The 21,474-nt window shown below is 42.1% G+C and overlaps 2 protein-coding genes across 2 annotated transcripts in view; one reads left to right on the plus strand and one right to left on the minus strand.

Moving 5' to 3' along the window:
- Positions 1–2,330: 2,330 nt before the first annotated feature.
- Positions 2,331–10,462, minus strand: cbx6a (chromobox homolog 6a). The gene is made up of 5 exons (XM_005749824.2): positions 10,195–10,462; positions 9,106–9,149; positions 8,907–8,972; positions 8,098–8,164; positions 2,331–7,129 (listed from the first exon to the last, which is right to left on the minus strand). The coding sequence occupies exons 1-5, from the start codon at positions 10,261–10,263 to the stop codon at positions 5,846–5,848; spliced, it is 1,530 nt and encodes a 509-aa protein (XP_005749881.1). The 5' UTR covers positions 10,264–10,462; the 3' UTR covers positions 2,331–5,845.
- Positions 10,463–14,485: 4,023 nt separating this feature from the next.
- pla2g6 (phospholipase A2, group VI (cytosolic, calcium-independent)) overlaps positions 14,486–21,474 on the plus strand; it is a gene marked incomplete at its 3' end in the record, with an annotated part of 10,062 nt that continues 3,073 nt past the window's right edge. Inside the window, exons 1-8 of the mRNA XM_005749825.1 lie at positions 14,486–14,552; positions 15,129–15,343; positions 16,834–17,043; positions 18,037–18,217; positions 18,344–18,531; positions 18,764–18,860; positions 19,098–19,280; positions 20,584–20,692. Coding sequence (XP_005749882.1) covers positions 15,135–15,343; positions 16,834–17,043; positions 18,037–18,217; positions 18,344–18,531; positions 18,764–18,860; positions 19,098–19,280; positions 20,584–20,692 — 1,177 coding nt within the window. The remainder of the gene's footprint in view (positions 14,553–15,128; positions 15,344–16,833; positions 17,044–18,036; positions 18,218–18,343; positions 18,532–18,763; positions 18,861–19,097; positions 19,281–20,583; positions 20,693–21,474) is intronic.

A 21,474-nucleotide genomic window follows, 5' to 3' on the forward strand; every position in this document is an offset into this window, starting at 1 on the left:
CAGTGTATAGCGACAGACCGGCTAAGTAAAACCAGCACTGCCGTCTGTGTACGGTTGGGAAGCGAATGTAAACACGTCCTCCGACTGCTTTCCTTCCAGTCTGCAGAGCCAACGAAGGCATCTCTGCCTCTTCTTCTTGTGTGCTTGCTCCATAATACAGGAGGTGAGGTGTCACCCATTGATTTTGCAGGGCTTATGTTTGAGAGTGTTTTTTAAAAAAACTTCTCGATGCAGCTTAACCTTGTTAGGAGTCTTTTTTTCAGTGTGGAACATTGCAATCAACTTGACCCAGGCTTTTCGCTGTGAACAGGCTGGAATATTTATGAAGCAAAGAGAAAACATCCACTTTTAGTACCTATTTTGCAAGGACACACACAGTTTAAAATTTCTATTTAACAGGATATAAGGAATACTGTGGAACTACACTGCTGTGTTAGTTTTTACCCTCAAGTCAAACTCCTGCAGAATGAAATGAATGAAATCACATGAAAAATACGGAATATGTATCTATAACCATCAGAAGCTCAAACACCAAATGCAGATGGGCTTCAGTCTAATGACCAGTAACCCAGATTGTGGCTTAATCTCCAGAGGTGACTGAGCTTGCACTCACTAATGCACATGTGTATGTTATATACACACACACAAACACAAACACACAGATGTTGGCCACTCGTATCAAACTCTGGGTCTGTTTTAGCTCCATCTGGCTCATACAGTAAGTGCCTGTGGTATCGGGCCAGGAAGGAAACAGACAGAGAACCAAAGGCAGCACGGGGAAGGAGTGAAAGGAGACTACATGTGTCTTTCTGTTATACGTCCCACAGTCTGAAGGGTAGAAGAATAAAATGAAATACTGCCTGTGGAAAAGGATGAAGCTGTTTGAACTCGACGTATTCATCTCCACATCAAAACACACAAAGATGAATACACAGGCGTGATGACCTTAATATGACCCCCAACTCTCACAATCCATCTGAGAACACAGATGCTGCTGCTCCATTACTCTGAAAGAAAATGAGCAGCTCAACAGCGCCTCACAGTGGACTCTGGCAATAGTGCTCAAGTGAAATTGGTCTTTTTTTCCAGATGGTCCAAGCAGGATTATTATTATTAGCCATTTCCGCCGTATCAGAGTAAGAACTTATCAGTGTTTTTAAGTAGTGTCAGTACGTACCATCCAGTAACTGGAAGCCTTTTCATGCTTTATATTTCTGTGGTAAAAACACAAACTAACTTTCATATATATATATATATTTTTAAATGATTCGTTTTCCAATAACAGAACTGGTCTCTATGTGCAGCCGGCTGTGAGAGGCCCGTTACATATCGGTGACACTGTCTGAGAACATTTATATATGTATTATATTTTTGTTTGTGTTGTACTTCGTAGACGTTCCCTGTACACTCTGCCATGTGAATATGAACAAACATGACAAATAGGGTGGCGGATATGGAGAGATTACCTGATATGAAGCTCTGGCAGTCAAACATTTCCTGCACAGCGTCATATACATACAACACACACACCTTTAAACATTCCATTAACTCAAGTGCTTTCTGCACAATCCTTTGTCATTGTTGCACTTTTCTGTTGCACTGCCTTGTGTCTTTCATCTTTCTGTTCTGCCTAGGGTTGTACTGTTTTTGCAAGTTTTGCACATGTGCACTTTATGTAGTCCTGTGTTGATTTTCTGTTACATGTAGCACCATGATCCTGGAGGAACACAGTCTCATTTCACTGTGTACTGTACCACCGTATATGGTTGAAATGACAATAAAACCACTTGACTTGATTTCCCTCTCCACCTCTTTTCTGATACAGTTAGGGCCAAGTTTTTGGCCCTTTCAGTCTGACGTTAGGGTGAATTTACTAAGCCATACACTCCTAGGAAGATTTAGCACTTTGTTAACACACACCAGAACACTCCAGAGCAGCAAACTGTTAAAAAAAAAAAAAGTCTAAAGGTGCTCACACTTGATAATGAATTGAAGGAATTGCGCGTCTGATTAGCAGCGGCCAGCTGCTACTTTTGTTCTTATTTCCTGTGAAAGCAGTAAAGGTACACTTAATTTTTCAGAGGAATTCAGAGTCCTGTGAAATCTATTTAACAGACGGCTGTAGCCCGGGTCAGGTGAGGTTTCATAAGTTGGGCAGATCTGGAGTTGATTTTAAGCGTTGAAGTTGAATTGATGAGCCTAACTCTGCTGTCAGCACCACTTCGGGCACAAAGTAAAACGAAAAACTACAGCTGTTAATTCTACAGTCTGCCTCTTATGTTAAATCACACTAAAATATGACAACAGCCAAAAGGAAGTTTTTTTTAGAGAGCTTTTAATTAAAAGCTTTGTACGAGAAACACACAGAAAGCAACAACAGTAACAGGTAACGTGACACTGAATACATAATCTGTACAATAAGGGTTTGTAAAACATGCTTCTGAAGTTCAGATACATTACAATGTCAGCCTCCAACTCCTCCTCTTTAGCATCAATACAATGTACATAATTCATATTAGCATAAAACCAGACGAAACTGCAGTATTGACATGTAAAAATCAGTGAGTCCTTCTGATCAAACCCATCTTAGACTACTAAAAAAGCCAAAAGATAATGGCATTCAAATAAACATCATCACATTGACAATGTTATGCATATTTCAAAAAAAGTACTTAATTACAGTACAAACAACAAAATAATGCTCGTTTCCATTTCGTTAAGCATCACATTTCATACGTTTAAACAAGGATCCTTCTTTTTCTTCTAATTAGTGCCAACATGAATCTAGCACTTAGATCACATAGAAAACTATTTAAAGGGGGGGAAAGAAAAGCTTTAAAAATCGGAAATTATAAAAATCAAGAGCCCTATTTGGTTGAAAGAGGCCACTAAATCGAGTTGTGCTACTCCGTATGACAAAGAATAAGCAAAAAATTTAAAACAAAATTAAAAAAAAAAAAACATCACTTAGCAGTCTAATACCTTACAAATCTACCAACTGCAAGAGTCACTTCTATCCACCACTTAAACATATTATAGAGTAGATGAGAAAATCTATTCCAAATTACAATATATCCATTTGAGAAGAAAATAATTCTAGAAAAAAAATAGGACCACTCTGCTTTTACTGTGTCAAATAAGGATTTAAGTAGTGTTATTATCAACAGACATCGATTCGAATTTGAACTACAGACTGTTTTTCTTCTTTTCTTCATATTAATGGATGTGTCATTTTGGAATAAATCCTTCCAAGTGTAACCTATGAGAGAGAGTACTGAAACAGCACTGACAACAACTAGAACCATTCAGTATATGACAGGAACGTCGCCTTCGCCTGTTAAAAGACACGCAAAAAGCGGTACTCGCAACTTCTGGAAAAGAAGACAACAGAAAACTTAAAAACTTATTACAGTCTGCGACCCTTAAAGTCACCGAGCTAAAGTCGAGATTTAATGACGTTTTCAGCCGTTCTCTTTGATAAGAGCCAAGTGTGATGAGGTTACAGTTGCCTCGAGTGCAGCCGACGGTGAGCTCTAAGGCAACGCATGCGGAAGCTTTTAATATATTCTAACACATACTGTAGATAGAGCGGAGTTGAGAGCCGAAGAGTCTGGGAAGGCCTAGAAAGAGCAGGAGGAAAAAAGAATCTGTGTATGAAGGGGTCTGTAAAGGTTTCTTTAAAGTACGGCTGACGCGTTTGAAGGTAAGGTCAGAAACTTTGATCAATTTCGAGCTTGAGGGATTTAGCTGGAAACAACCTCCGGTTAACGTACACGGCAAAAGGTTTACAGCCAAGAACACAAGGGCGCTGGATCAAACCGTTAGAGATCAAGCAGGTTTTCTAACCATCCAGCTCCCCGACACACCAGCTGTACTGTGATCCTACTGAAAGACAGCCTGTCTGATGTGTCTGAAAAGGGGAAGACAACTGTGCCAGCATCCTCTCCAGTTATTAAACAGCGGTCCAAAGGTTTTATCCTTCATAAACGGGTAAAAGCAACAAGACAGGAAACAGGCTAAACGGCGCTTCATTTAGGAAGTAAAAACGCAGTGTCCTGTTTAGACTGGAACATCGAGGTATCCTTGGTCCTCACTGTTCCTCTACATGTGTCCAAGAGCACTGTTTACATTAAGCTGACAATAAGCTCAACTAAGTCTAAAGCCAGGACTTAAAAGACATGTTGGGCCTCAGTTATAGCAAAACAAATCTTGGTACAACAGGAGCAAGAGGCAAAGTTGTCTTACTTCTCATCATGATGACTAGAGTCTGATGGCTATAGGCCTAGATGAACCCTTTTCCACTACAGTAGTGCAGGTGCCCCCTGTAGAACCAGTTTCATGCATTTCCACTACAAGAAAATATCAATGCTGGTTCCAAACAGCCGACATTCAGCAGCTTCACAAAACTGACTGCGCCAAAAGTTGTAACCACCGTTGTCTCTCAAGAAATTCACCAAATACAGATTCTCCATCCCGTGTAAATGACCCCAGCCTTTGCTACATAACCCCATGTAATGTTCGGTTATGAATCTGCGGAAATGTAGGCTTTTCGTCGTAAGGCACCCAAGTTGGAAGTGGCTTCGCACCGGCTCTGCATCAGTGGAAAGACACACGCATGCCCTATGGGTAGCAAGAATAAAGCACTTCTATTGACGTTACTACCAGAGCACATACTAATAAAGAACAGTTACGAAGCATAAAAGGACAAACTGGCAACATCCACAGGACGAAAAGCATGGGAAACAGCTTTTAACCAGTCAAAAGTGGAAGATAAATAGACAAAACTTAACAGTCGCTACATTGTACAAGCCACAGCTGCCTGGATTCATGTTCCACAGATTTGAAACACCTGTCGCCGAGTCAACTTCTATTTTTAGCTGCATTTTGTCGACGGCTTCAGTCTGAACTGTGTTCAGCTCATGGACCTTCTAGACCTGGACAGTTTAAGAAGTTAATTTTAGCGATTACGGCATACAGAGAAACTGTTCAAATTCACTGCAGACCAGTTTAGGGTCTTGGTGGACGTTATGGAGTCGAAGTAGGTGGTGAGATCAGAGTGAAAAACAAGGCAAATATGTAAGAGACTGCAAATGGCAGCAATAACTTAAAAAAAAAAATTACTGAATTTCATATTCTTTATCAGCCTTTATGGTTGTGCGTGCATATAAATACTTATATGCATGTGCATTCAAGAGAGCAAGAGGAGAAGGCTTTGGAAAAACTGATAAACCACACAGAATAGGTTGGTTTTTAAATGATGCAGTCAAGTGCATTTACCTCGCTATTGCATCGATGCAATATCCAAATCCAGCTGTGTTAAGTTCACTGAGTTGAACTTCCAACGAGACTAACAGGTCAGGACACCTGCAGGCTGCTGACAACAGCCTCCAGAGCAGAGCTTGCATCTAAATATTAAGTTTCTTCCACACAGGCCGAGTATGCCTTCTAAAAGTTCAACCTGCACACTAAACGGGCGACGGTTCCACTTTCAGGACAATGTTACATTGTACCAAACAAGATAAACTCAGCATGAAGCAAGTGAAAGAATTACCACCATTTCCATCCAAGCCAAACAGTCAGTGTTGTGCAAGTGGACAAAATATGGCAACCGAAATGCCAAGAAGGGCGTATTAGCTGCCCCATCTCAAATTTATATAATTCTTCTAAAAAAAATATGTCAATTTTTTTAAACTATTCAATGACAGGGCGGTGTTGGGTTATATTTCATTACTCATTACACAAATATGGACATACCCTTCAAGGTAAAGGTAGAAGCGAGTTGAAGTGGCATGACACTTTTTTTTTCCTTTCTTCAATGGCATTTGACTTCATAATGTCCGTCCTCCTATGGCTTCGCTGGGGAGGGGTCGTCGGAGGCGGCGGTGGGAGGGGGGGACGAGGCATTTTCGGGGCTAGCAGAAGGTGAAGCGGGGCAGGAGGCAGGGGATGGGAACTCTTTTATGGTGACGGTGACGAGGTTGGTGGTCACATCTGTGACCACTACATCCTTGCAGCTCGGAGCCATTTCAGGGTGCCAGTCGGGGTCTCCCTCAGCGGGCACCCTTGGAGGTTCGGTGGGGGCAGAGGTTTGGTCCCCGGGAGCAGCAAGGGGAAGCGTGGTGGGCAACTGGTGTTTAGCCCTGCACTGGCGAGGATTTTTCCTGCCTTCCTCTGAGGGCACCGTACGGTCCGGGGCGCCCTCGTCCTCTTCGTCTTCCAGGGAGGAAGAGGGAGAGGAGGGGAGGAAGGGGGATGATGATGATGCAGCCTGGTTTGCATCTGAGGACGCGGCAGGGGTGGAGGACTTGGTGCTCTGGCTCTTCTGAGTGTCTGCGTGAGGTTTGCTGGACTTGGGATCCTTGCTAGACGGCGAGGCCCCAGTGGAAGGCTGAGACTGGGCAGCAGTAGCATTGGTGGGAGATTTTCCTTCAGACCCACTGGAGCTGGAAGGAGACGGAGGTGCCTGGAACTGAGAAGGGCTGGTGCGGCTTTCCCTAGCTCCTGTGCTGGAGCATGAGCCTGGGTGGGAGTGAAAAGGCACAGGTCCTCCGCACTGCAGCCCGAATGGCTTCCCGTACATCGGGAACCCCAGCATCTTCAGAGGAGGCTGGAAAGGTCTATATGGGGCTTCCCTCTTCTTCCCAATGATGCGATTGCGGGATGGGATGTTCTGACGTCCTGCCGAAATATTCCGACCCCCGGCCGCTGTGCCACCCCGGCCCGCTTTGTCGATGACCTTCAGATTGAGGATGATTCGGCCTCTCTTGACTTCCCGGGGTTTCACCCTACGGTTAAGGATGCGGACGGTTTCAGAGAAGGGAGAAACGTGCATGCGGGACGGGAAGCCACCAGGGTTGGAGAAGGTGGTCGCCATGGGGTCTGTGCGAGGCAGAGGGCGCCGGGACATCCGGTGGCAGCGGTGAATGTCTTTCTTCAGTTTGTGTGTGGCCGCAAGGGAGTTAAGTTTAGGGGAAGGTGCGACAGCCGAGCTGGAGGACGACGGTAAAAGATGCGCTGAGGCAGAGGAGGAGGAGGAAGCTGCCCGGTTAGAAGTGGACGAAGTAGGACGCAAAGTGGTCTGGCGGGTGTTTGAGGCTCGGCTGCCGCTCTCTCCTTTCTGACCGCGAGCCTGCGAGACAAAGCACATTTAAGAAACCATTTTTGTAGAGTGAGCTTTTTGAACCTCTAAACACGTTTACTGAGTGATACACAGCAACAGCAGCCACTTTTAAACATTTGGCTAAAACATCTGGCTCAACTCCTGCACCTCAGACTGCAGCTAACCCTGGTAGCTCTTGCTCTGCTCTTCAGCAGTGTGTGAACCAGATCTCCTCCAGCTCATTCTAGCTACAATTCTGGAGGGTGGAGCTGAGACTATGTAACCATGGGCACTCACTCAAGTTAGTTTTTTTTTGGCAACACTAGAGTCACAATGATTTATATCAGCCATTAAAATGCTTCTTGGATGACAGCGTTGTAACTAATGCCTCAAAAGTGCACACTTTCCAGCTAATTTAGCTTATATTAGACTAAAGTTAATTTGAGATCAAAAGAATTAAAATTAACAAAATCAGCAGTTACAAAGAGAAGTTAAGGCACCCAACACCACAACGTTTAGCCGTGCTGAATGTAACTTCAGTCAGACGTGTCTCCTTTGTAACTCCATTTATTGTTGTTGATATAAATGACCCCCCCCCCCCCCTTTCACACGGCTTTCTGAAAGCGTTTTTCTGTGACCAAAGGTTGCTGCAGTATGTGCCTCAGGTGAAATGTAGCACAGGACACGCTTCTTTTCATGTCATTTTGCAAAGACAAAGCATGCACTGTATGAAGATTTAAATAAACTTCAGACACCGTTTGAGGTTCAAGTAGGTTGACCTTTTTCTCAGCTTTAACAGCAGAAACCACAAACAGAATGTTCCACTTTCCTGCAGGGTGGTGATGCAAACTGAACAAAGGTACAGATTTCAACAAAGCTGCAAATTTAACTCATGCAAACTAGTCATAGTTTCCAGTCCACTCGTCAAAATTTTAAATATGATTTCAGATGCAGCAGCTCCTCCCTGTGGAGGAGCATAAAAAAAAAACAAACTGTACCTTCATTACAAGGTTCTTGGGTTTTGGTCCCCTTTTCTTTGGCCCGTGCAACTCTCTTTCCCGCTCTCTTAAAAAAAGAAAAAAAAAGTAGTGACAGTTAGAATGGCAATGACCACAAATGAAAAGACACACACAATAAAAAGAACAAGAGAACGAGAGCAAATAGAATGACTCAAAGGAGATGACAGACATGAAAGCTGTGGGTGAGCGTGGGCAAAAAGAGCATCTCTGCAGCCATGTCAGAACACAGTTAGGTTTCCTTTAAAAAAAAAACAACCTTATTCTTTGCTCTTATTTTCATCAGGGATAATGTTGAAGAAGGACAGGAAATGTAAGAGCCAGCAAAGAGAGGAATGACATGTAGCGAAAACACCGTTTCAGTCATTTGTTGTATCCCCTGCCTCCCATTAAAAGTTTTCTGATACTTGAACTTTACTCTAAACATTTCCATGAGCAGCACGAGCATTTCAAAGAGCTTGGCAACAGACAAAAAGAAGTTCGGTGCAGATTTTTTTTTCAATTAGGCAGCAAAGAGGAGGAATGTAAAGACAGGAAAGGGGGATGCGGGGGGATGAAAGTATGAGTAAACACAAGCACTTAGAGGAAGAGACACTGGAAGTAATTTAAAACAAGAACACATGATAAAAAGGTAAATGGGGGCCGGGGGACTGAGCAGACATGCTTTAAACTTTTCAAGATAGGAGCCAAAATATAAAAACAAGCAAGAGAGAAAAAATAAATACATAAATAAAAATCAAACTGATTACTCAAAGCACACGCAGGGCTCCTCATGAAGCAGCTACACTCACTTTTGCTCAAACCCCAAAATCAGCCTGTCATCCAGGATGTTCTCCTCCGGCTCCCAAGTGCTGTGCCTGAACACAAATGCAGCAACATGAAGAAAAACGCATGCATTCATTTTGCTCCAAAGCACAGTTAATGTGCATTTTTCAGCTGAATCGAACCAATGCTTGTGTCACATTAACATTGTGGATTCAAGGCACTCACTTCATTGCCCATCCTTTCCATTTCACCAGGTATTCGAGCCTTCCCTGAAAGAAGAAGACAAATGTTAGAATTACTAAAACAGTTCATATGAGAATAGATTTTTTTTAAAGGAAAAAACAACAACATTCAAACACAGGTTTTGAGTCTTTTAATTACAAATAGGATATTCTTGCCTTTACACCAACATGGAAACAAAACTCCACATGCTGTTAATGCACAGCAACACCAAATCTGCAATGCAACTGAATGCACTTTAGCACATTTCAGTCCAAGTTACAGAAGATGACTTCATTTCTTTCACGTCTTCGCTAGGGTTAAATCTTCCTATGTTTTATAATAAGATCAAATACATTTCACGTTTAGGTATCGTTTATGTGAAATCTACGTTTGTTCGTGTGTTGCAAGTGTTTTACAGCAAGAAGGATACGCTAAAAACTCCAAGCAGGGACTTCTGAAGCCTTTGGAGGCACGGTGGGCCTTGCTGGTTAACTCTGTATACCGGCAACTTCAGAAGGCAACATGCCATAATGGACAGTCTCTTACATGCAAAATACTGAAAACACATTGGAAACTCTCAAAAGTCCTTAATCAGCTATGGTTGAAGACTCCTTTCCCATCACCGGCGTATGAGAACTTGTGCTTCTGCAACCACCTTCATAACTCGCACGAGAAAGTAACAAAGTCAAGCTGTCGTTAATGTGGCAGCTACACATAAACTGGGCTATGAACCGCTGACTGTGACCGTATAGCTTTAGCTACCATTAGCTGGCAAGCAAACCAGGCCTCTCAGTTTCACAGCACAGTCCACAATACCATCAGCGGGGCTAGCGTGTCTTTGCAGCCACCCCGTTCTTTGTGTTGTTTTTATTGCCCTGTCGCTGCCTCAATGTCCGCGCCACGAGTCATAAGCCTCGCTGCTCTGATCTAGCTCGGACTAGCAAAGTAAAAGCAAACGCATGAAGGCCTCTGCAGTATTACATAGGCGTAAGATGACAGCCCTGAGCCTATGGACTAAAGCAGTGCCGCGCTGCCGACGGGGAACATCTGCACGTAGTCAAAACACGCGGGACAGTGGCGGCTGTAGCTCACCTTACGGACGCGGCGTTTAAGTATGGCTTCCGCGGCGAAAATGCGATCTCCCGCCGCCGAGAGCTCCATGTTTCATACCCGAACTGAGCTACCTGTCTCGGTGTCCGTCTCTCCAGACGACAAGCTCCGCTGTCTGCACGGATCGACCAAACCGTGCGAAGGGCTGCACACACACGGAGACAGCACAGCAGCAGCAGCGGCGGTGCGACCTATCTGGTCGCCGGTGTTGTGCCAAACCCGAGGAGAAAAAAAGCCCGCGCGGCTCTGAGCTTTAAACATCAGCGTCAAAAGACACGAAAAGGTTATTAACGTTAATTAAATTATTACAGACCTAATTAGACTCCATACAAATGTTTTAACACCGAAGGTCATCGGAATTTTACATTGTATTTATATTTACATTTCATAATGTTAACTGGTTTAATAATATTTGCCTTATTCAAGTATTCAGTCACACATTTGAACCAGTGGACAATTTAATCAATGGCTCTTTTCAAGCGTCCCACTAAGCCACGAAAATTCCCTTCTATGCCACGAAATTGACAAATTTTATTTACATTACTTTGTTAAACATGTATTTATTTATTTAATTGTTTTAATCATAAACATAAAATAAAGGTTCGGCATTTGGTTTGAATGCAAAACATTAGTCCTCCAAGTTAAAAAATTCCCTCTGGTTTAAGGCAAGAAGCTATTTATGAAACAATTATTAGTAGTAGGGGGGGGGAAATCGATACAGCATAGTATGGCATTATTTTGCATGGCAAGATTGTTTTGATACAGGCTCAGAACATACTGATATTTTATTAAATCACTTAAAAAGTTGCTGAATGCTAGGAACAAGAGTGCTCATATCATCCAACATCATCCATCCAGCATTAGCTGAGCAAACTCACATTAAACGGGCTTAACCGAAAACTCATCCAACACTGGACACACTTAGCTTGATAAAGCTTCATCCCAATTCAGTGCAAACTAATGGCTCAGTCACATAAGTAAAAACAGCACAGCAACATTCTTGAATCTACACACAAAAAAAAAGACTGTATGATTGGTGATTGTATTGTATTATTTTGTATTTTCTATTCTGCACTGATTGCAACTTGTGGTGATTACCTGGTTGCCCATAGCTTGACAAGTTTACACTTTCACGGCCACTTTGGATCACAAGAGGATTGCACAGGTCACCTGATAGGTGGCGACCTCTCTGCAAACAGTGCAGTCTGACTTGGATTGACTGTAATCACTCTAAGAGGGATTGCTGAAGTCTTGCAAATGATTGTTGTCAAAGTTATAAATGCAAACAGATTGCCAACATATTGCCATCAGTCTGAATGAGTCTTTGTAAATGAGCACAATATAAGGAGACTCAACCCATCTGTTGAACTCCGCTTATATAGAACCGGAAGGTCAAAACTAAAGGATGTTGTGACCTTGTGAGACCCTCAAGGAATCTAAATCTGACAGTTTGGAAACATGCATGAGTGTCACACCAGAGACTCTTGCAGTACTCTTCCTGTTCCTCCTTGCGCAAAGGAGCAGACACCCGTGTTGTTGGTGGGTTGATCCAGCTCTCCTCATGCCTAATGGGATCTCATCTACACTATTAAGACTATGGAGACCCAGCAAACCTTCTTGTAGTGGCACGTATAGATAGGCCATCCTAAAACGGGAGCTGCGCTACCTGTGCAACCTGAATGTGCCGTTGTTCTACCAGCAGTAACAAGGACACTAACAAAAAACAAAAGTAGAGAAAGATCAGTCAGGGAAGATAAGGAGAGGGCAATGATCTATGCCTTGTTGTTGCCTCTCAATGGCTTGTTATTCCTGAGAGGATTGACTGATATCCCCGAAACTTAACTGAGTTGCTGTTATAATGTGATAATCACATGCTCTCTTAACTTTTTTTTTTTTTTGTGTGTGCAATGTATATGTGACTGGTTTGTGTTCAGGCTTTAAGTATTGTGTAATTGAAGGAGTGTTGTTAAGGGAGGGACAAAGCTGACTTTGTCACAATTCATTCAGCTTGTTATTGTACTGAAAGACTCAGGGCTTTCACTTTAACTCGTCTGATAAGTACACCCTGTTATAAGCACGGTTTAAGTGTAAGTATCGAAAACTCTAAACTCTTCTTCAAACATGATCATGTCTCTCATAGAAAAAAACAAAACAAAACAAAGATGGCAAAAGCCAAAATGTCACGAGGATTCAAAAACAAAGGCGATATATGCTGGAGGCTGGTGTGAATGTCAGGTTTTTCTGGAAGGAAAAACAAACAATAAGAACAGGTCACTGGTGTGATAAACATGCTGTTTTGAAGCTTACTCAAAGCCAAAGAGAGGTTCACATTTTATGACACAGTCATGGTACTCTTAAGCTTCTTGTGGGGTATGTTTTACAATAGCGTTTGAACCAAGGACTTGCTGACAACTAAAACTGCTTAATAATGATAATAATAATAACAGTTTTATACCACATGACTGTTATTTGGTAGCTTATGTTCAAGCTAAACTTTCCTTTACATCAGTCTGTCGTCTTGCTTTTAAGGGAGCCTTGTTGAGAAAAATGAACAAAATGGAAACAAAATTTTTTACTCAAAATATTTTTATTGAGCAATTGTGGATACAGTTAACGAAAAAGAAAAAAAAAACCCAAGGGAAACATAAAAACTGGTTACACTGAATACAAAACAGAACTTCTCACGTTGGAACAAAACGGAAAAACGGAGGAGCGATTGATTCCAAGAAAACCTATCTTTGCAAACCGCACAGAAGTTAGCTGAGCTTCACATTTACATTAACACAGTAAAACCTATAGAGTGGTAGGTCATCAGACCTCTGTGGGATGAGCAATTCTGTTAGTCAAAGGACAGCACCCAACGTTTTGCCCCAGTGATATACTTATCATCCTCACCCACTGTACCAAAGAGAGCAAGTAGGGGGTTGAGAGCCAGTTTCAGGTCAGTAGCCTTGTTCAGAGTGTAGAAAACCGCCTCCCAAAAATTTACCAAGTAAGGGCAGGTCCAAAGCAAAGCATGTGGGTTAGATTGGCATCATCAGACCCGCAGCTGTTACAGCGAGGGATAGAGCCAGGATAAATCTTAGCTGATTTGTATTTAGACAAGTGGGCCCTATGAACTACTTTGAATTGTAATAGGGAGTGGCGGGTGCAGAGTGACATAGAATTTACCAGAGTGAGGACTGAATCCCAAACGTCATCTGACATAGATATACCCAACTCCTTCCCCCATGTGGATTTGAGGCCTTCAAAGGGAGCTGAAGTTATCCTGCACAGTTTGCTATAGATGCGGGAGATTATACCTTTGCCTGATAGTTGCAAACTAAGGAGCTTGTCCAGTAAGTTAGTAGCTGGAGCTTCTGGAAAACTGGAGAGGTTGGATTGCAAAAAATGTTGAGCTGTAAATATCTAAAAAAGTGAGTTTTGGGAAGAGTGTATTTTGCTGACAGCTGATCAAATAATGCTAGTCTAGTTGTGTATAAAGATATCTTTAAAGTAAATAATACCTGCTCTAAACCAGACCCAAAACAAGTTGTCCAAAGCTTAAGGGAATAATAGGTGATTTAATAAGATAGGACTTTGAAGTGAGAAATTCTTGAGATTGAACTGTATCCTGAACTGAGCCCACACCCGGAGGAAGTGCTGAATGTGAAGTTGTCAATTGACAAAGGTAGAGAAGAACCCAGAAAGGAGGCAAGAGACATACCCTGAGTTGAGTCAAACTCCATTGCTAGCCAAGTGGTGTGGCCCACAACCTTCCCAGATTTTAACCAGTAGGCCATGGAGCAAATATTGGCAGCCCAATAGCAAACGCGGAAGCTAGGGAGTGCCAGGCTCCCTTCAGTCCTAGGTTTCTGTAAATGCATATTAGCTACTTGAGGTCTTTTACCCTCCAAACGTAGGAGGAAATTCTAGAATCAAGGGTTGTAAAGAAGGACTTAGGGATAAAGACTGGTAAAAATTGAAAAAGGGGAATAAAATAGGAAGAAAATGTATTTTAATCGAATTAATTCGACAGACCAGAGTTGTGTGGAAACACAATTTAAATTTAAACAATTAGCTTTTTTATTTCTAAAGCAAACAATTACTTCACGTGCCTGAAGTCAATTATATAATACTGTTGAAATCCTCACATGTCGTTGATTGGTCGGTCAAAAGTCGTGTCGTTGTTGGTGTGACTTTATTTTTGCCCCGCCTTTTCTGCCAAGCTCCTTCACGTTCTTAAGCTGTGATTGGTTAAACACACGTCGATCAAATTCTTTTGCAGGGTTGGTTGCAGGGCGGCGGTTGTTGATGTATGTGTCAGAAGTCAGGTAGTCGGCACAGAGAGCAGCTAGCAGGTAAGCAGACAGCAGCAGGCTGCGTATTTACTGCTTAATGCGATTAGCCGCACTTCACAAGTAGCCCACTAACTGTACTCTGTGTGCTCTAAATGAGTTTGCGATTAAAAAAACCCATGAACGATTAGGGTGTTTCGCTCAGTGTTCGCCGTCTGCGGCTTTTTAGCCTTGGTAGTTTGTCTGGCTGATTGTAGATAAGCTGAAACTCGTGAATGAGCAGCATGAATGGAGCCACTTCTTTATAATTCAAACGAGAACTAGCCTCTTTTATACTCAGTGTTCATATCGACAAAGCAGGTGTTGGAGTGTCAGAGGAAGTGGTGAGTGGGCTAACCTTCACTCAGTTCCTAATAATAACTGTAATATAGCGCTTATTTATACCCGCAAGCTACTTCACTTGTATTTCCACAAAATAGAAACAATAAGTATTATATGTATGTATCTCTTAGATATTGCACATGTCGCTCCTGTTCAGTGGTAACATGCGCTCCTGGGGTGGAATAAATCATTCATTAATGTTGACAGCAATACTACAGGCTGCTGTAGTTTGTTTCAGCCTCCCTTTTGTCTTCCCAGGTAACGATGCAGTTCCTAGGGCGGCTGCTGGACACAGTCTCCTCTGTGTCAACCCTCTTCACCAACCCTTACCGGGTCCGAGAAGTGCCGCTGTCTGACTATGGAGGAGGAGGGAAAGTGAAATTAAAAGAGGAGGGTCGCATAGTTCTGTACAAGTACAGTCAGTCATGGGACTGTCTCCTTCTCTGCCCAGAGACACCGAATGTGGCTTTGAGGTCTGTGTTGATCACGTAGATACACTGTTCTGTGTGTTCTGCAGACTCTGACATGGGTGTGAAAGTTCAGTGTCAGCTGCAAAAACATTTCTTTTGCACTTTTAGTTGCTTTTATTAGCATAGTTGCTCATTTCATCCTGTGTCATCTTACTGGTTTACTGGTTTAGCCTACATCACCATTACTCAAACAGGCAGCTAAGGCTATGCCTTTTATTTTATCAGCTATAAAGCTTTGTAGATATGTGTGTGATATGTGATATGTGATATGCTAGTAACTATGACATCATCCATTTTTTTTGCAAAACCCTGTTTTCAGCCTTCACTGTTAGCATTTTGGGAGGCATGTTGTTGGTTTTTGTGCACCAGAGTTGACCTTATCTAGACACAAGGAGGGAGTACTAAATTATAAAGTAGTACTAGCAATCTTGCTTGGGAAGTTGCATCTGTAAAGTACATGTATATTTGCTATTTAGTGCTAAGTAACATTTCAAGTAAAATGTTACAACTTCAGTCATAAAAATGAAAGTGGAGACTATCAGTCGGGATTATCTGGACAATCTGTTACCACTACAAAAAGCATATAGGTCCTGTCAGGTAATTCCATTACAAATGCCCCTAAAGTATCAAAGAACACAAACAAGCTGAGAGGTCCAGGTTTGTTATTCCTATGAGCAGAGGTGAGGAGATCTCCTGTGTTGTCACAATTGACAATCAGGGTAGCCTTACCCCTAACTTTAACCCTTAACAAGTCTTCACTTTAACTTGAACAGTTGTCGTGAAAAGGATTAGTCATAGAAACCAAAGCATTTGATGTACCCAGCTGTAAACATGTTTATTTCTTTCTGCTGTTAAAGTTGTCCATGAGCTTATAAGGGAGTTGACCTGCTTTTGGAGTTGGCCTCATATTGCCACTCCGGGAGCTGCAGAGTTTGGCAGATCTGCGCTGGCATAACTTTTCAGCTCGGGATGTTGCTGCTTGGCTACAGATCTGAAAGGCAGGTTTGAAGAAAGATAGAAAGAAGGTCTTAGCATTGGCCTCAGCTGATACCAGACATGTCAAATATTATTAGTTTACTAGCGCAAACCAGATCCTTGTTGGGAGTAACCAGGAGGGACAGGATTAGAGATGAGTGTATCAGAGAGACAGCTAAGGTTGAGTGGTTTGGAGAGAAACTAGAGGTGAGGTTTGAGATGGTTTGAGACACAAGCAAAGGATTGATTGTGGATATGTTGAAAGCAAACGTAAAATATTATTTATGTATAGTATGTAAAAAAACATTAAAAGGAACTTTTGGAAGCTAAAGCAGCAAAGAAATAAAAGGAATGAACGTCTTAAACACTAATGCTTGAAGCTTTTTGAATTGTTTTTCTTAGCAGAGGAGAAATATTATTATTTATTCTTCATCTATTAGTTCAGTGGTACCACATTAGCAGAATTTTTGGTAAGCTATCCACATTTCCTCTTCTTGTAATCATTGCATTGCCTGCAGGCTGTTTCAGGTGGTGTCAGAGGAAGATGCCATGAACTGGTTCCCACAGTACGCCCTCAAACTTCGACCTTTCTATGAAACGCTTCTTCTGAAGTGTGAGTCGACACAGCCAATCGTGGACTGCATCCGTGCTCACCCAGACTGGAGCTCTGCCCACATTGCTGTTGAAACAGGCCTGAGAGAGTGTCTCAAACATAACTATGTGCAGAGGTAAGATAAGCCAAATTGATATTCTTTTTTGGGTTTCTGTGATTATTTTGTATTTATTGGCCTTTTAGTGAGTGAAATATCAGACAGCAGTACGTCTCACAGTTGCATCTTCGTATTTATGGTATTGATGGATGGGTGGATGAATAATGCCGAATGAAGAGAGATGTAACTCATTAGTCAGGAAGTCTGTGCCAGCTAAATGAATCCAGTGCAACAGATGGTATTGATTATTTAATTGGTTTATAGAAATGTTGCCTCAAAGCACTTATGGTATTATCGAAGCTTATAGCTCATTAGATACAAGTAATTTATTTTTTCACTCATTTTCTTGTGCATTTTTTAAATTGCTCCCTTATTGGCAAAAGTTTCTGTCTTATTAATAGAAAATGTGACTTTTGAGTAATTTTGAGGTAAAATTGAAAGCTACTTGATTCAGTTAGTCTATTAGTGGATATTTAGTTCTAACAGTTTCACAAAAAAAGTCTCTGATTCAGCCTGAAAACCATCCTCTACAAGTAGCGTTGCTGGGAAGTTTAACTTAAAAGACACGATCTGGAGAGTAGGTGTGAATGTGAGTGCGAATGGTTGTCAGTGTGTCTGTGTTAGCCCTGTGACAGACTGGGATAGGCTCCAGCGCCCCTGCGACCCTGAAAAGGATAAGCGGCAGAGAGAATGGACGGACACGGTCTGGACACGAGAATAACATAATAAGGAAATCCGAAGTGAAACGAGTTGCTGAGGAAAAACAGGAAAAGGCAGTCCTTCCTTGACCAAAGCAATAATAACAGAAGTCTGCTTAAAAAACAAAACAACAACCCCCCCTCTCCCCAGCTCTCATGCTTTACTGATATGACTTGAAAACATATAGCTGAAGAATTTAGGAAATAAAAAGAATCTTAGGAAAGTTTGTTGACTAAAGCACACAGAAAGCCTCTGTGGTGCTTCATGGTGCAGAGCTCCCACAACATCAGCTCAAAATCTTTGCATCTCCAGTCAGATCAATGCTCGGGACGCATCAGGCCAGACGCCGCTGCATCTGGCATGTGGGCGAGCTGACGCCACATGTGTGAAGGAGCTTTTGGAAGAAAGCAAAGCTCGCACCGACATCAAAGACCAAAACGGAGAGACACCGATCCACTACGCTGCCAAGCAGGATTCTGCGGTAATCATCCAGGTGAGCCTCAGCTAAAGCAAGATGGTAGAGTCAGACCTCAGACCCTCTAAAGTGCACATTAAAATGATTTCTCCCTCTCTCCACTTTTCCTGCTGTTTTCGTTCTCACCTTTCTCTCATCATCCAGGTCCTTTGCTCGCGGTTATGCTCTGGTGTGGACGAACTCAACAAGAACGGAGAGACGCCGCTCCATGTGGCCTGCCGTACAGGCCGAGTGGAGGCTGTCAAGGCCCTGTTAGGAGGTGGGGCCAAGTGTGACATCATTGGCGGTACAGGTTACCCCATCCACAGCGCCATGAAATACAGCGAGAAGGGGTGAGTGGGAGGAACAATGAGTTATTTTTGTGTCTATAGATGAGCAGAATTGGCTGATTGTGCGTCTGTACGATACTAAAGAACACTGAAAATGGGAACAGCTTCTCTGGTTCTCCTTTTTTACCGGTTCTCTAGAAGTTGTCTGTCTGTCTGTAATGTGTGACTTCTCTACACTATAATAAAGAATGTAGTACATATTTAATATTGTTTTAATTTCGTGTTCATCTGTTAGTTGTGTGGAGGAGATCCTCAAAGCAGATCCAAACCAGCTCCAGGCAGAGGACTCTTTGTATGGAGGGACGCCTCTCCACTGGGCTAAAACTGCTGAGGTTAGAAACACTACGTCGTGTGCTGTGTAAAAATTCATAATGGTTTGTTTAGTTTTGGCATTACTCTTGCAAACATCCTGAGAAATTCACACTGAGTTTAATCCTGAGTAAATCTAGCCGCCTGCCAGTGATGGCTGTGCGTCCTCTGGTCTCTCAAATCAGCACATCTGCGAGGGATTAACACGGAGCTAGAGACTTGACTTCATGTTTCTTTCTGTCTTCATGTCTGGGTGATAGATGTGTCGCATGCTGTTAGAGTGTGGCTGTGAAGTGAACTACCTCAGTAAGACCGGAGAGAGCGCTCTGCACATTTTGACCAAGAAGGGTCGCTTTGAGGCGGCTATGGTGTTGCTCACCCACGGAGCGAATGCCAACCTGAGGGGCCAGGATGGAAACACAGCTCTGCACTTAGCCATGAAGGTGTGTATACGATCTGCAAAATGTTCATGAGGAGAAAAGAGAAAGGTTACTTTGCAAGACATTGTGAGATTACGGGAGTTGTAGAACGCAGCACCTTTGAAATCAGATTGCAACACTCATAAAGAAAACTGAGGTCATGCTCTGTGTTACAGCCAGCGTGTTCACACTGCAAAATCTCTTTCCAGTCTGTTTTGACGAGTTCTTATTCAACATCAAATGTTTGTTTGTGGGCACATGGTTAGCACTGCCGCCTCACAGCAAGACGATTCCTGGTTCAAATGTCCTGGCAGGCTGGTGCTTTGTATCTGGAGCTTACATATTCTCCCTGTGCTTTCCTCCCACAGACCAAAGATGTGCATTGTAGCTTAGTTGGTGATTGTAAATTGGCCATGTGAGGTTAATAGTGCATATAGCATAAAGCACTGCATAAATGTATGGTTAGAGAAATGCTGTCTGAATTGCCACAGTGTTTCCATTTTAAAAAATATGTATTATTTTAATGTGAGCTGCATAACTGAGGTTTTTCACAATGGGGGTACAAACCCAGCTAAGCTATTGCAACAAGTACTGATTGTTCAAATACAACTGCAAAAAACCTTCAATGCTGTGTGAAATGTAACTAACTACACAATGTAATGATTCGCAAATCTAATAATCATATTTTACTCAAAATAGAACAGTGAGACAAATTTTGTTTTAAATGTTTAAACTGTGAAAATGTGCCAGCTTAAGAAAAACATTTGCTTATTTTGAATTTAATGGCAGCAACACATCTTAAAAACTGTTGCGACATCACTGAGTAGCAGCCCCTCTTGTTTTGACAGCAGTACGTAAAACTCAGGAGACCAGTTGCTGGACGTCTAACTGTTGTCTGATTTAGGATTCTAGCTGCTCAACAGTCCTGCAGACTGCAGGCAGGCCAGCTCAGCGGACTCTTCTCCTACAAAGTCATGCTGTTGTAATAATTGCAGTATTTAGTATTGCCTTGTTGAAGGGAAGCGTATGTTGCTCTAAAACCTGCTAGCACCTTCCAGCATTCGTGGAACCTTTCCAGATGTAATAGTTTCAACAAAAACTTCTGGAAGTCTTCTTCTGCCCAATCAGTGATTTCCTCTATAAACACATTTTTTCCATATTAGGGAACTTCTGGCCATCTTCACCTCTGAGAAACTCAGAAATTCTGTTTTTATTTACTTCTTACCCAGCATCCCAATTTGTTTGGAATTGAGGTTGTATTTTTTTGTTTTATCCTTTGTTCCATATCCTTAAAAAAAACCTCTTCTCATTTGTTGTGACTGCTCAGATGGACCACATAGAGTTGATCAAAGCTCTAATAGTGTTTGGTGCAGATGTGGAGATTCACAATGATTTGGGCGAGACACCTGGACTCATCGCTGCACGCACCAGCAAAGGTAATGAGAGAGAGAGAGTGAGATGGGGGGTTAAAAGCGAAACATTTAAACATATAAAGAACATAGAAGTCTGAGCTTGGACTGGTGGTGTTAACAGTGAAATTAGGAGTTAATGTGCCTGACCTAACAACCCTGTTTGATCTCATGTAGTCTGATTTGAAAGCATGTGTCCACTGTGGATGATATTAGTCTGCATGTTGTGTTGGAGCTGTAATTAAGGGTTTTATAATCTGCCACTTTATCCCATTATGTATTAATATTATATGATATGATAACACTTCCTGTTACAGATATATTGCTTTATCACTATGAAGCAATGAAAAAATATTAGTTATTGCTTATGGTCAGCTAAACTTTGTGATCATGCTTTTTTTTTGCAGTATGCAGTATTGCAGCATCTTGGCTTCACTGCCTTTTAGTGAAATATCCGATTAGATTAGGTTAGATTTTGGTCCACAGAAGCAGAAAATGGAAAAGAGCATACAAATAAACTCACTAACTCTAAGGCTACGTTCACACTGCAGGTCTTAAAGCTCAATTCCGATTTTTTGATCAAATCCGATTTTTTTGTCTGCTTGTTCACACTACAAATACAATGCGACAGCAAATGCGCTCTAGTTTCTTTTGCGGCCCGCATGCGCAAAAGAAGACGTCACACACAACGCGCTCTGTTTAGACCAAACAGTATTGTTTGACTGATGGCCTTTAATATAAAGACTTGTTTCGGACTTTACGTTTTCCAATTTTGCTTTAAGTTATAAAGTTATTTTGTTATTTACATA

This window comes from Pundamilia nyererei, unplaced genomic scaffold, assembly GCF_000239375.1.
Source record: "Pundamilia nyererei isolate P.nyererei 1_Seehausen unplaced genomic scaffold, PunNye1.0 scaffold00255, whole genome shotgun sequence".
In the NCBI taxonomy this organism is placed as follows: domain Eukaryota; kingdom Metazoa; phylum Chordata; class Actinopteri; order Cichliformes; family Cichlidae; genus Pundamilia; species Pundamilia nyererei.

What these genes read in the sequence shown, in the direction of transcription:
- cbx6a (XM_005749824.2), bottom strand. Translation starts at nt 10,263, where the DNA reads ATGGAGCTCTCGGCGGCGGGAGATCGCATTTTCGCCGCGGAAGCCATA. An exon ending in TGGAAAGGATGGGCAATGAA is followed by an intron (nt 8,973 to 9,105) that starts GTGAGTGCCTTG and finishes ATTTGTGTTCAG; the next exon opens with GCACAGCACTTGGGAGCCGG. An exon ending in CCAAGAACCTTGTAATGAAG is followed by an intron (nt 7,130 to 8,097) that starts GTACAGTTTGTT and finishes TTTGTCTCGCAG; the next exon opens with GCTCGCGGTCAGAAAGGAGA.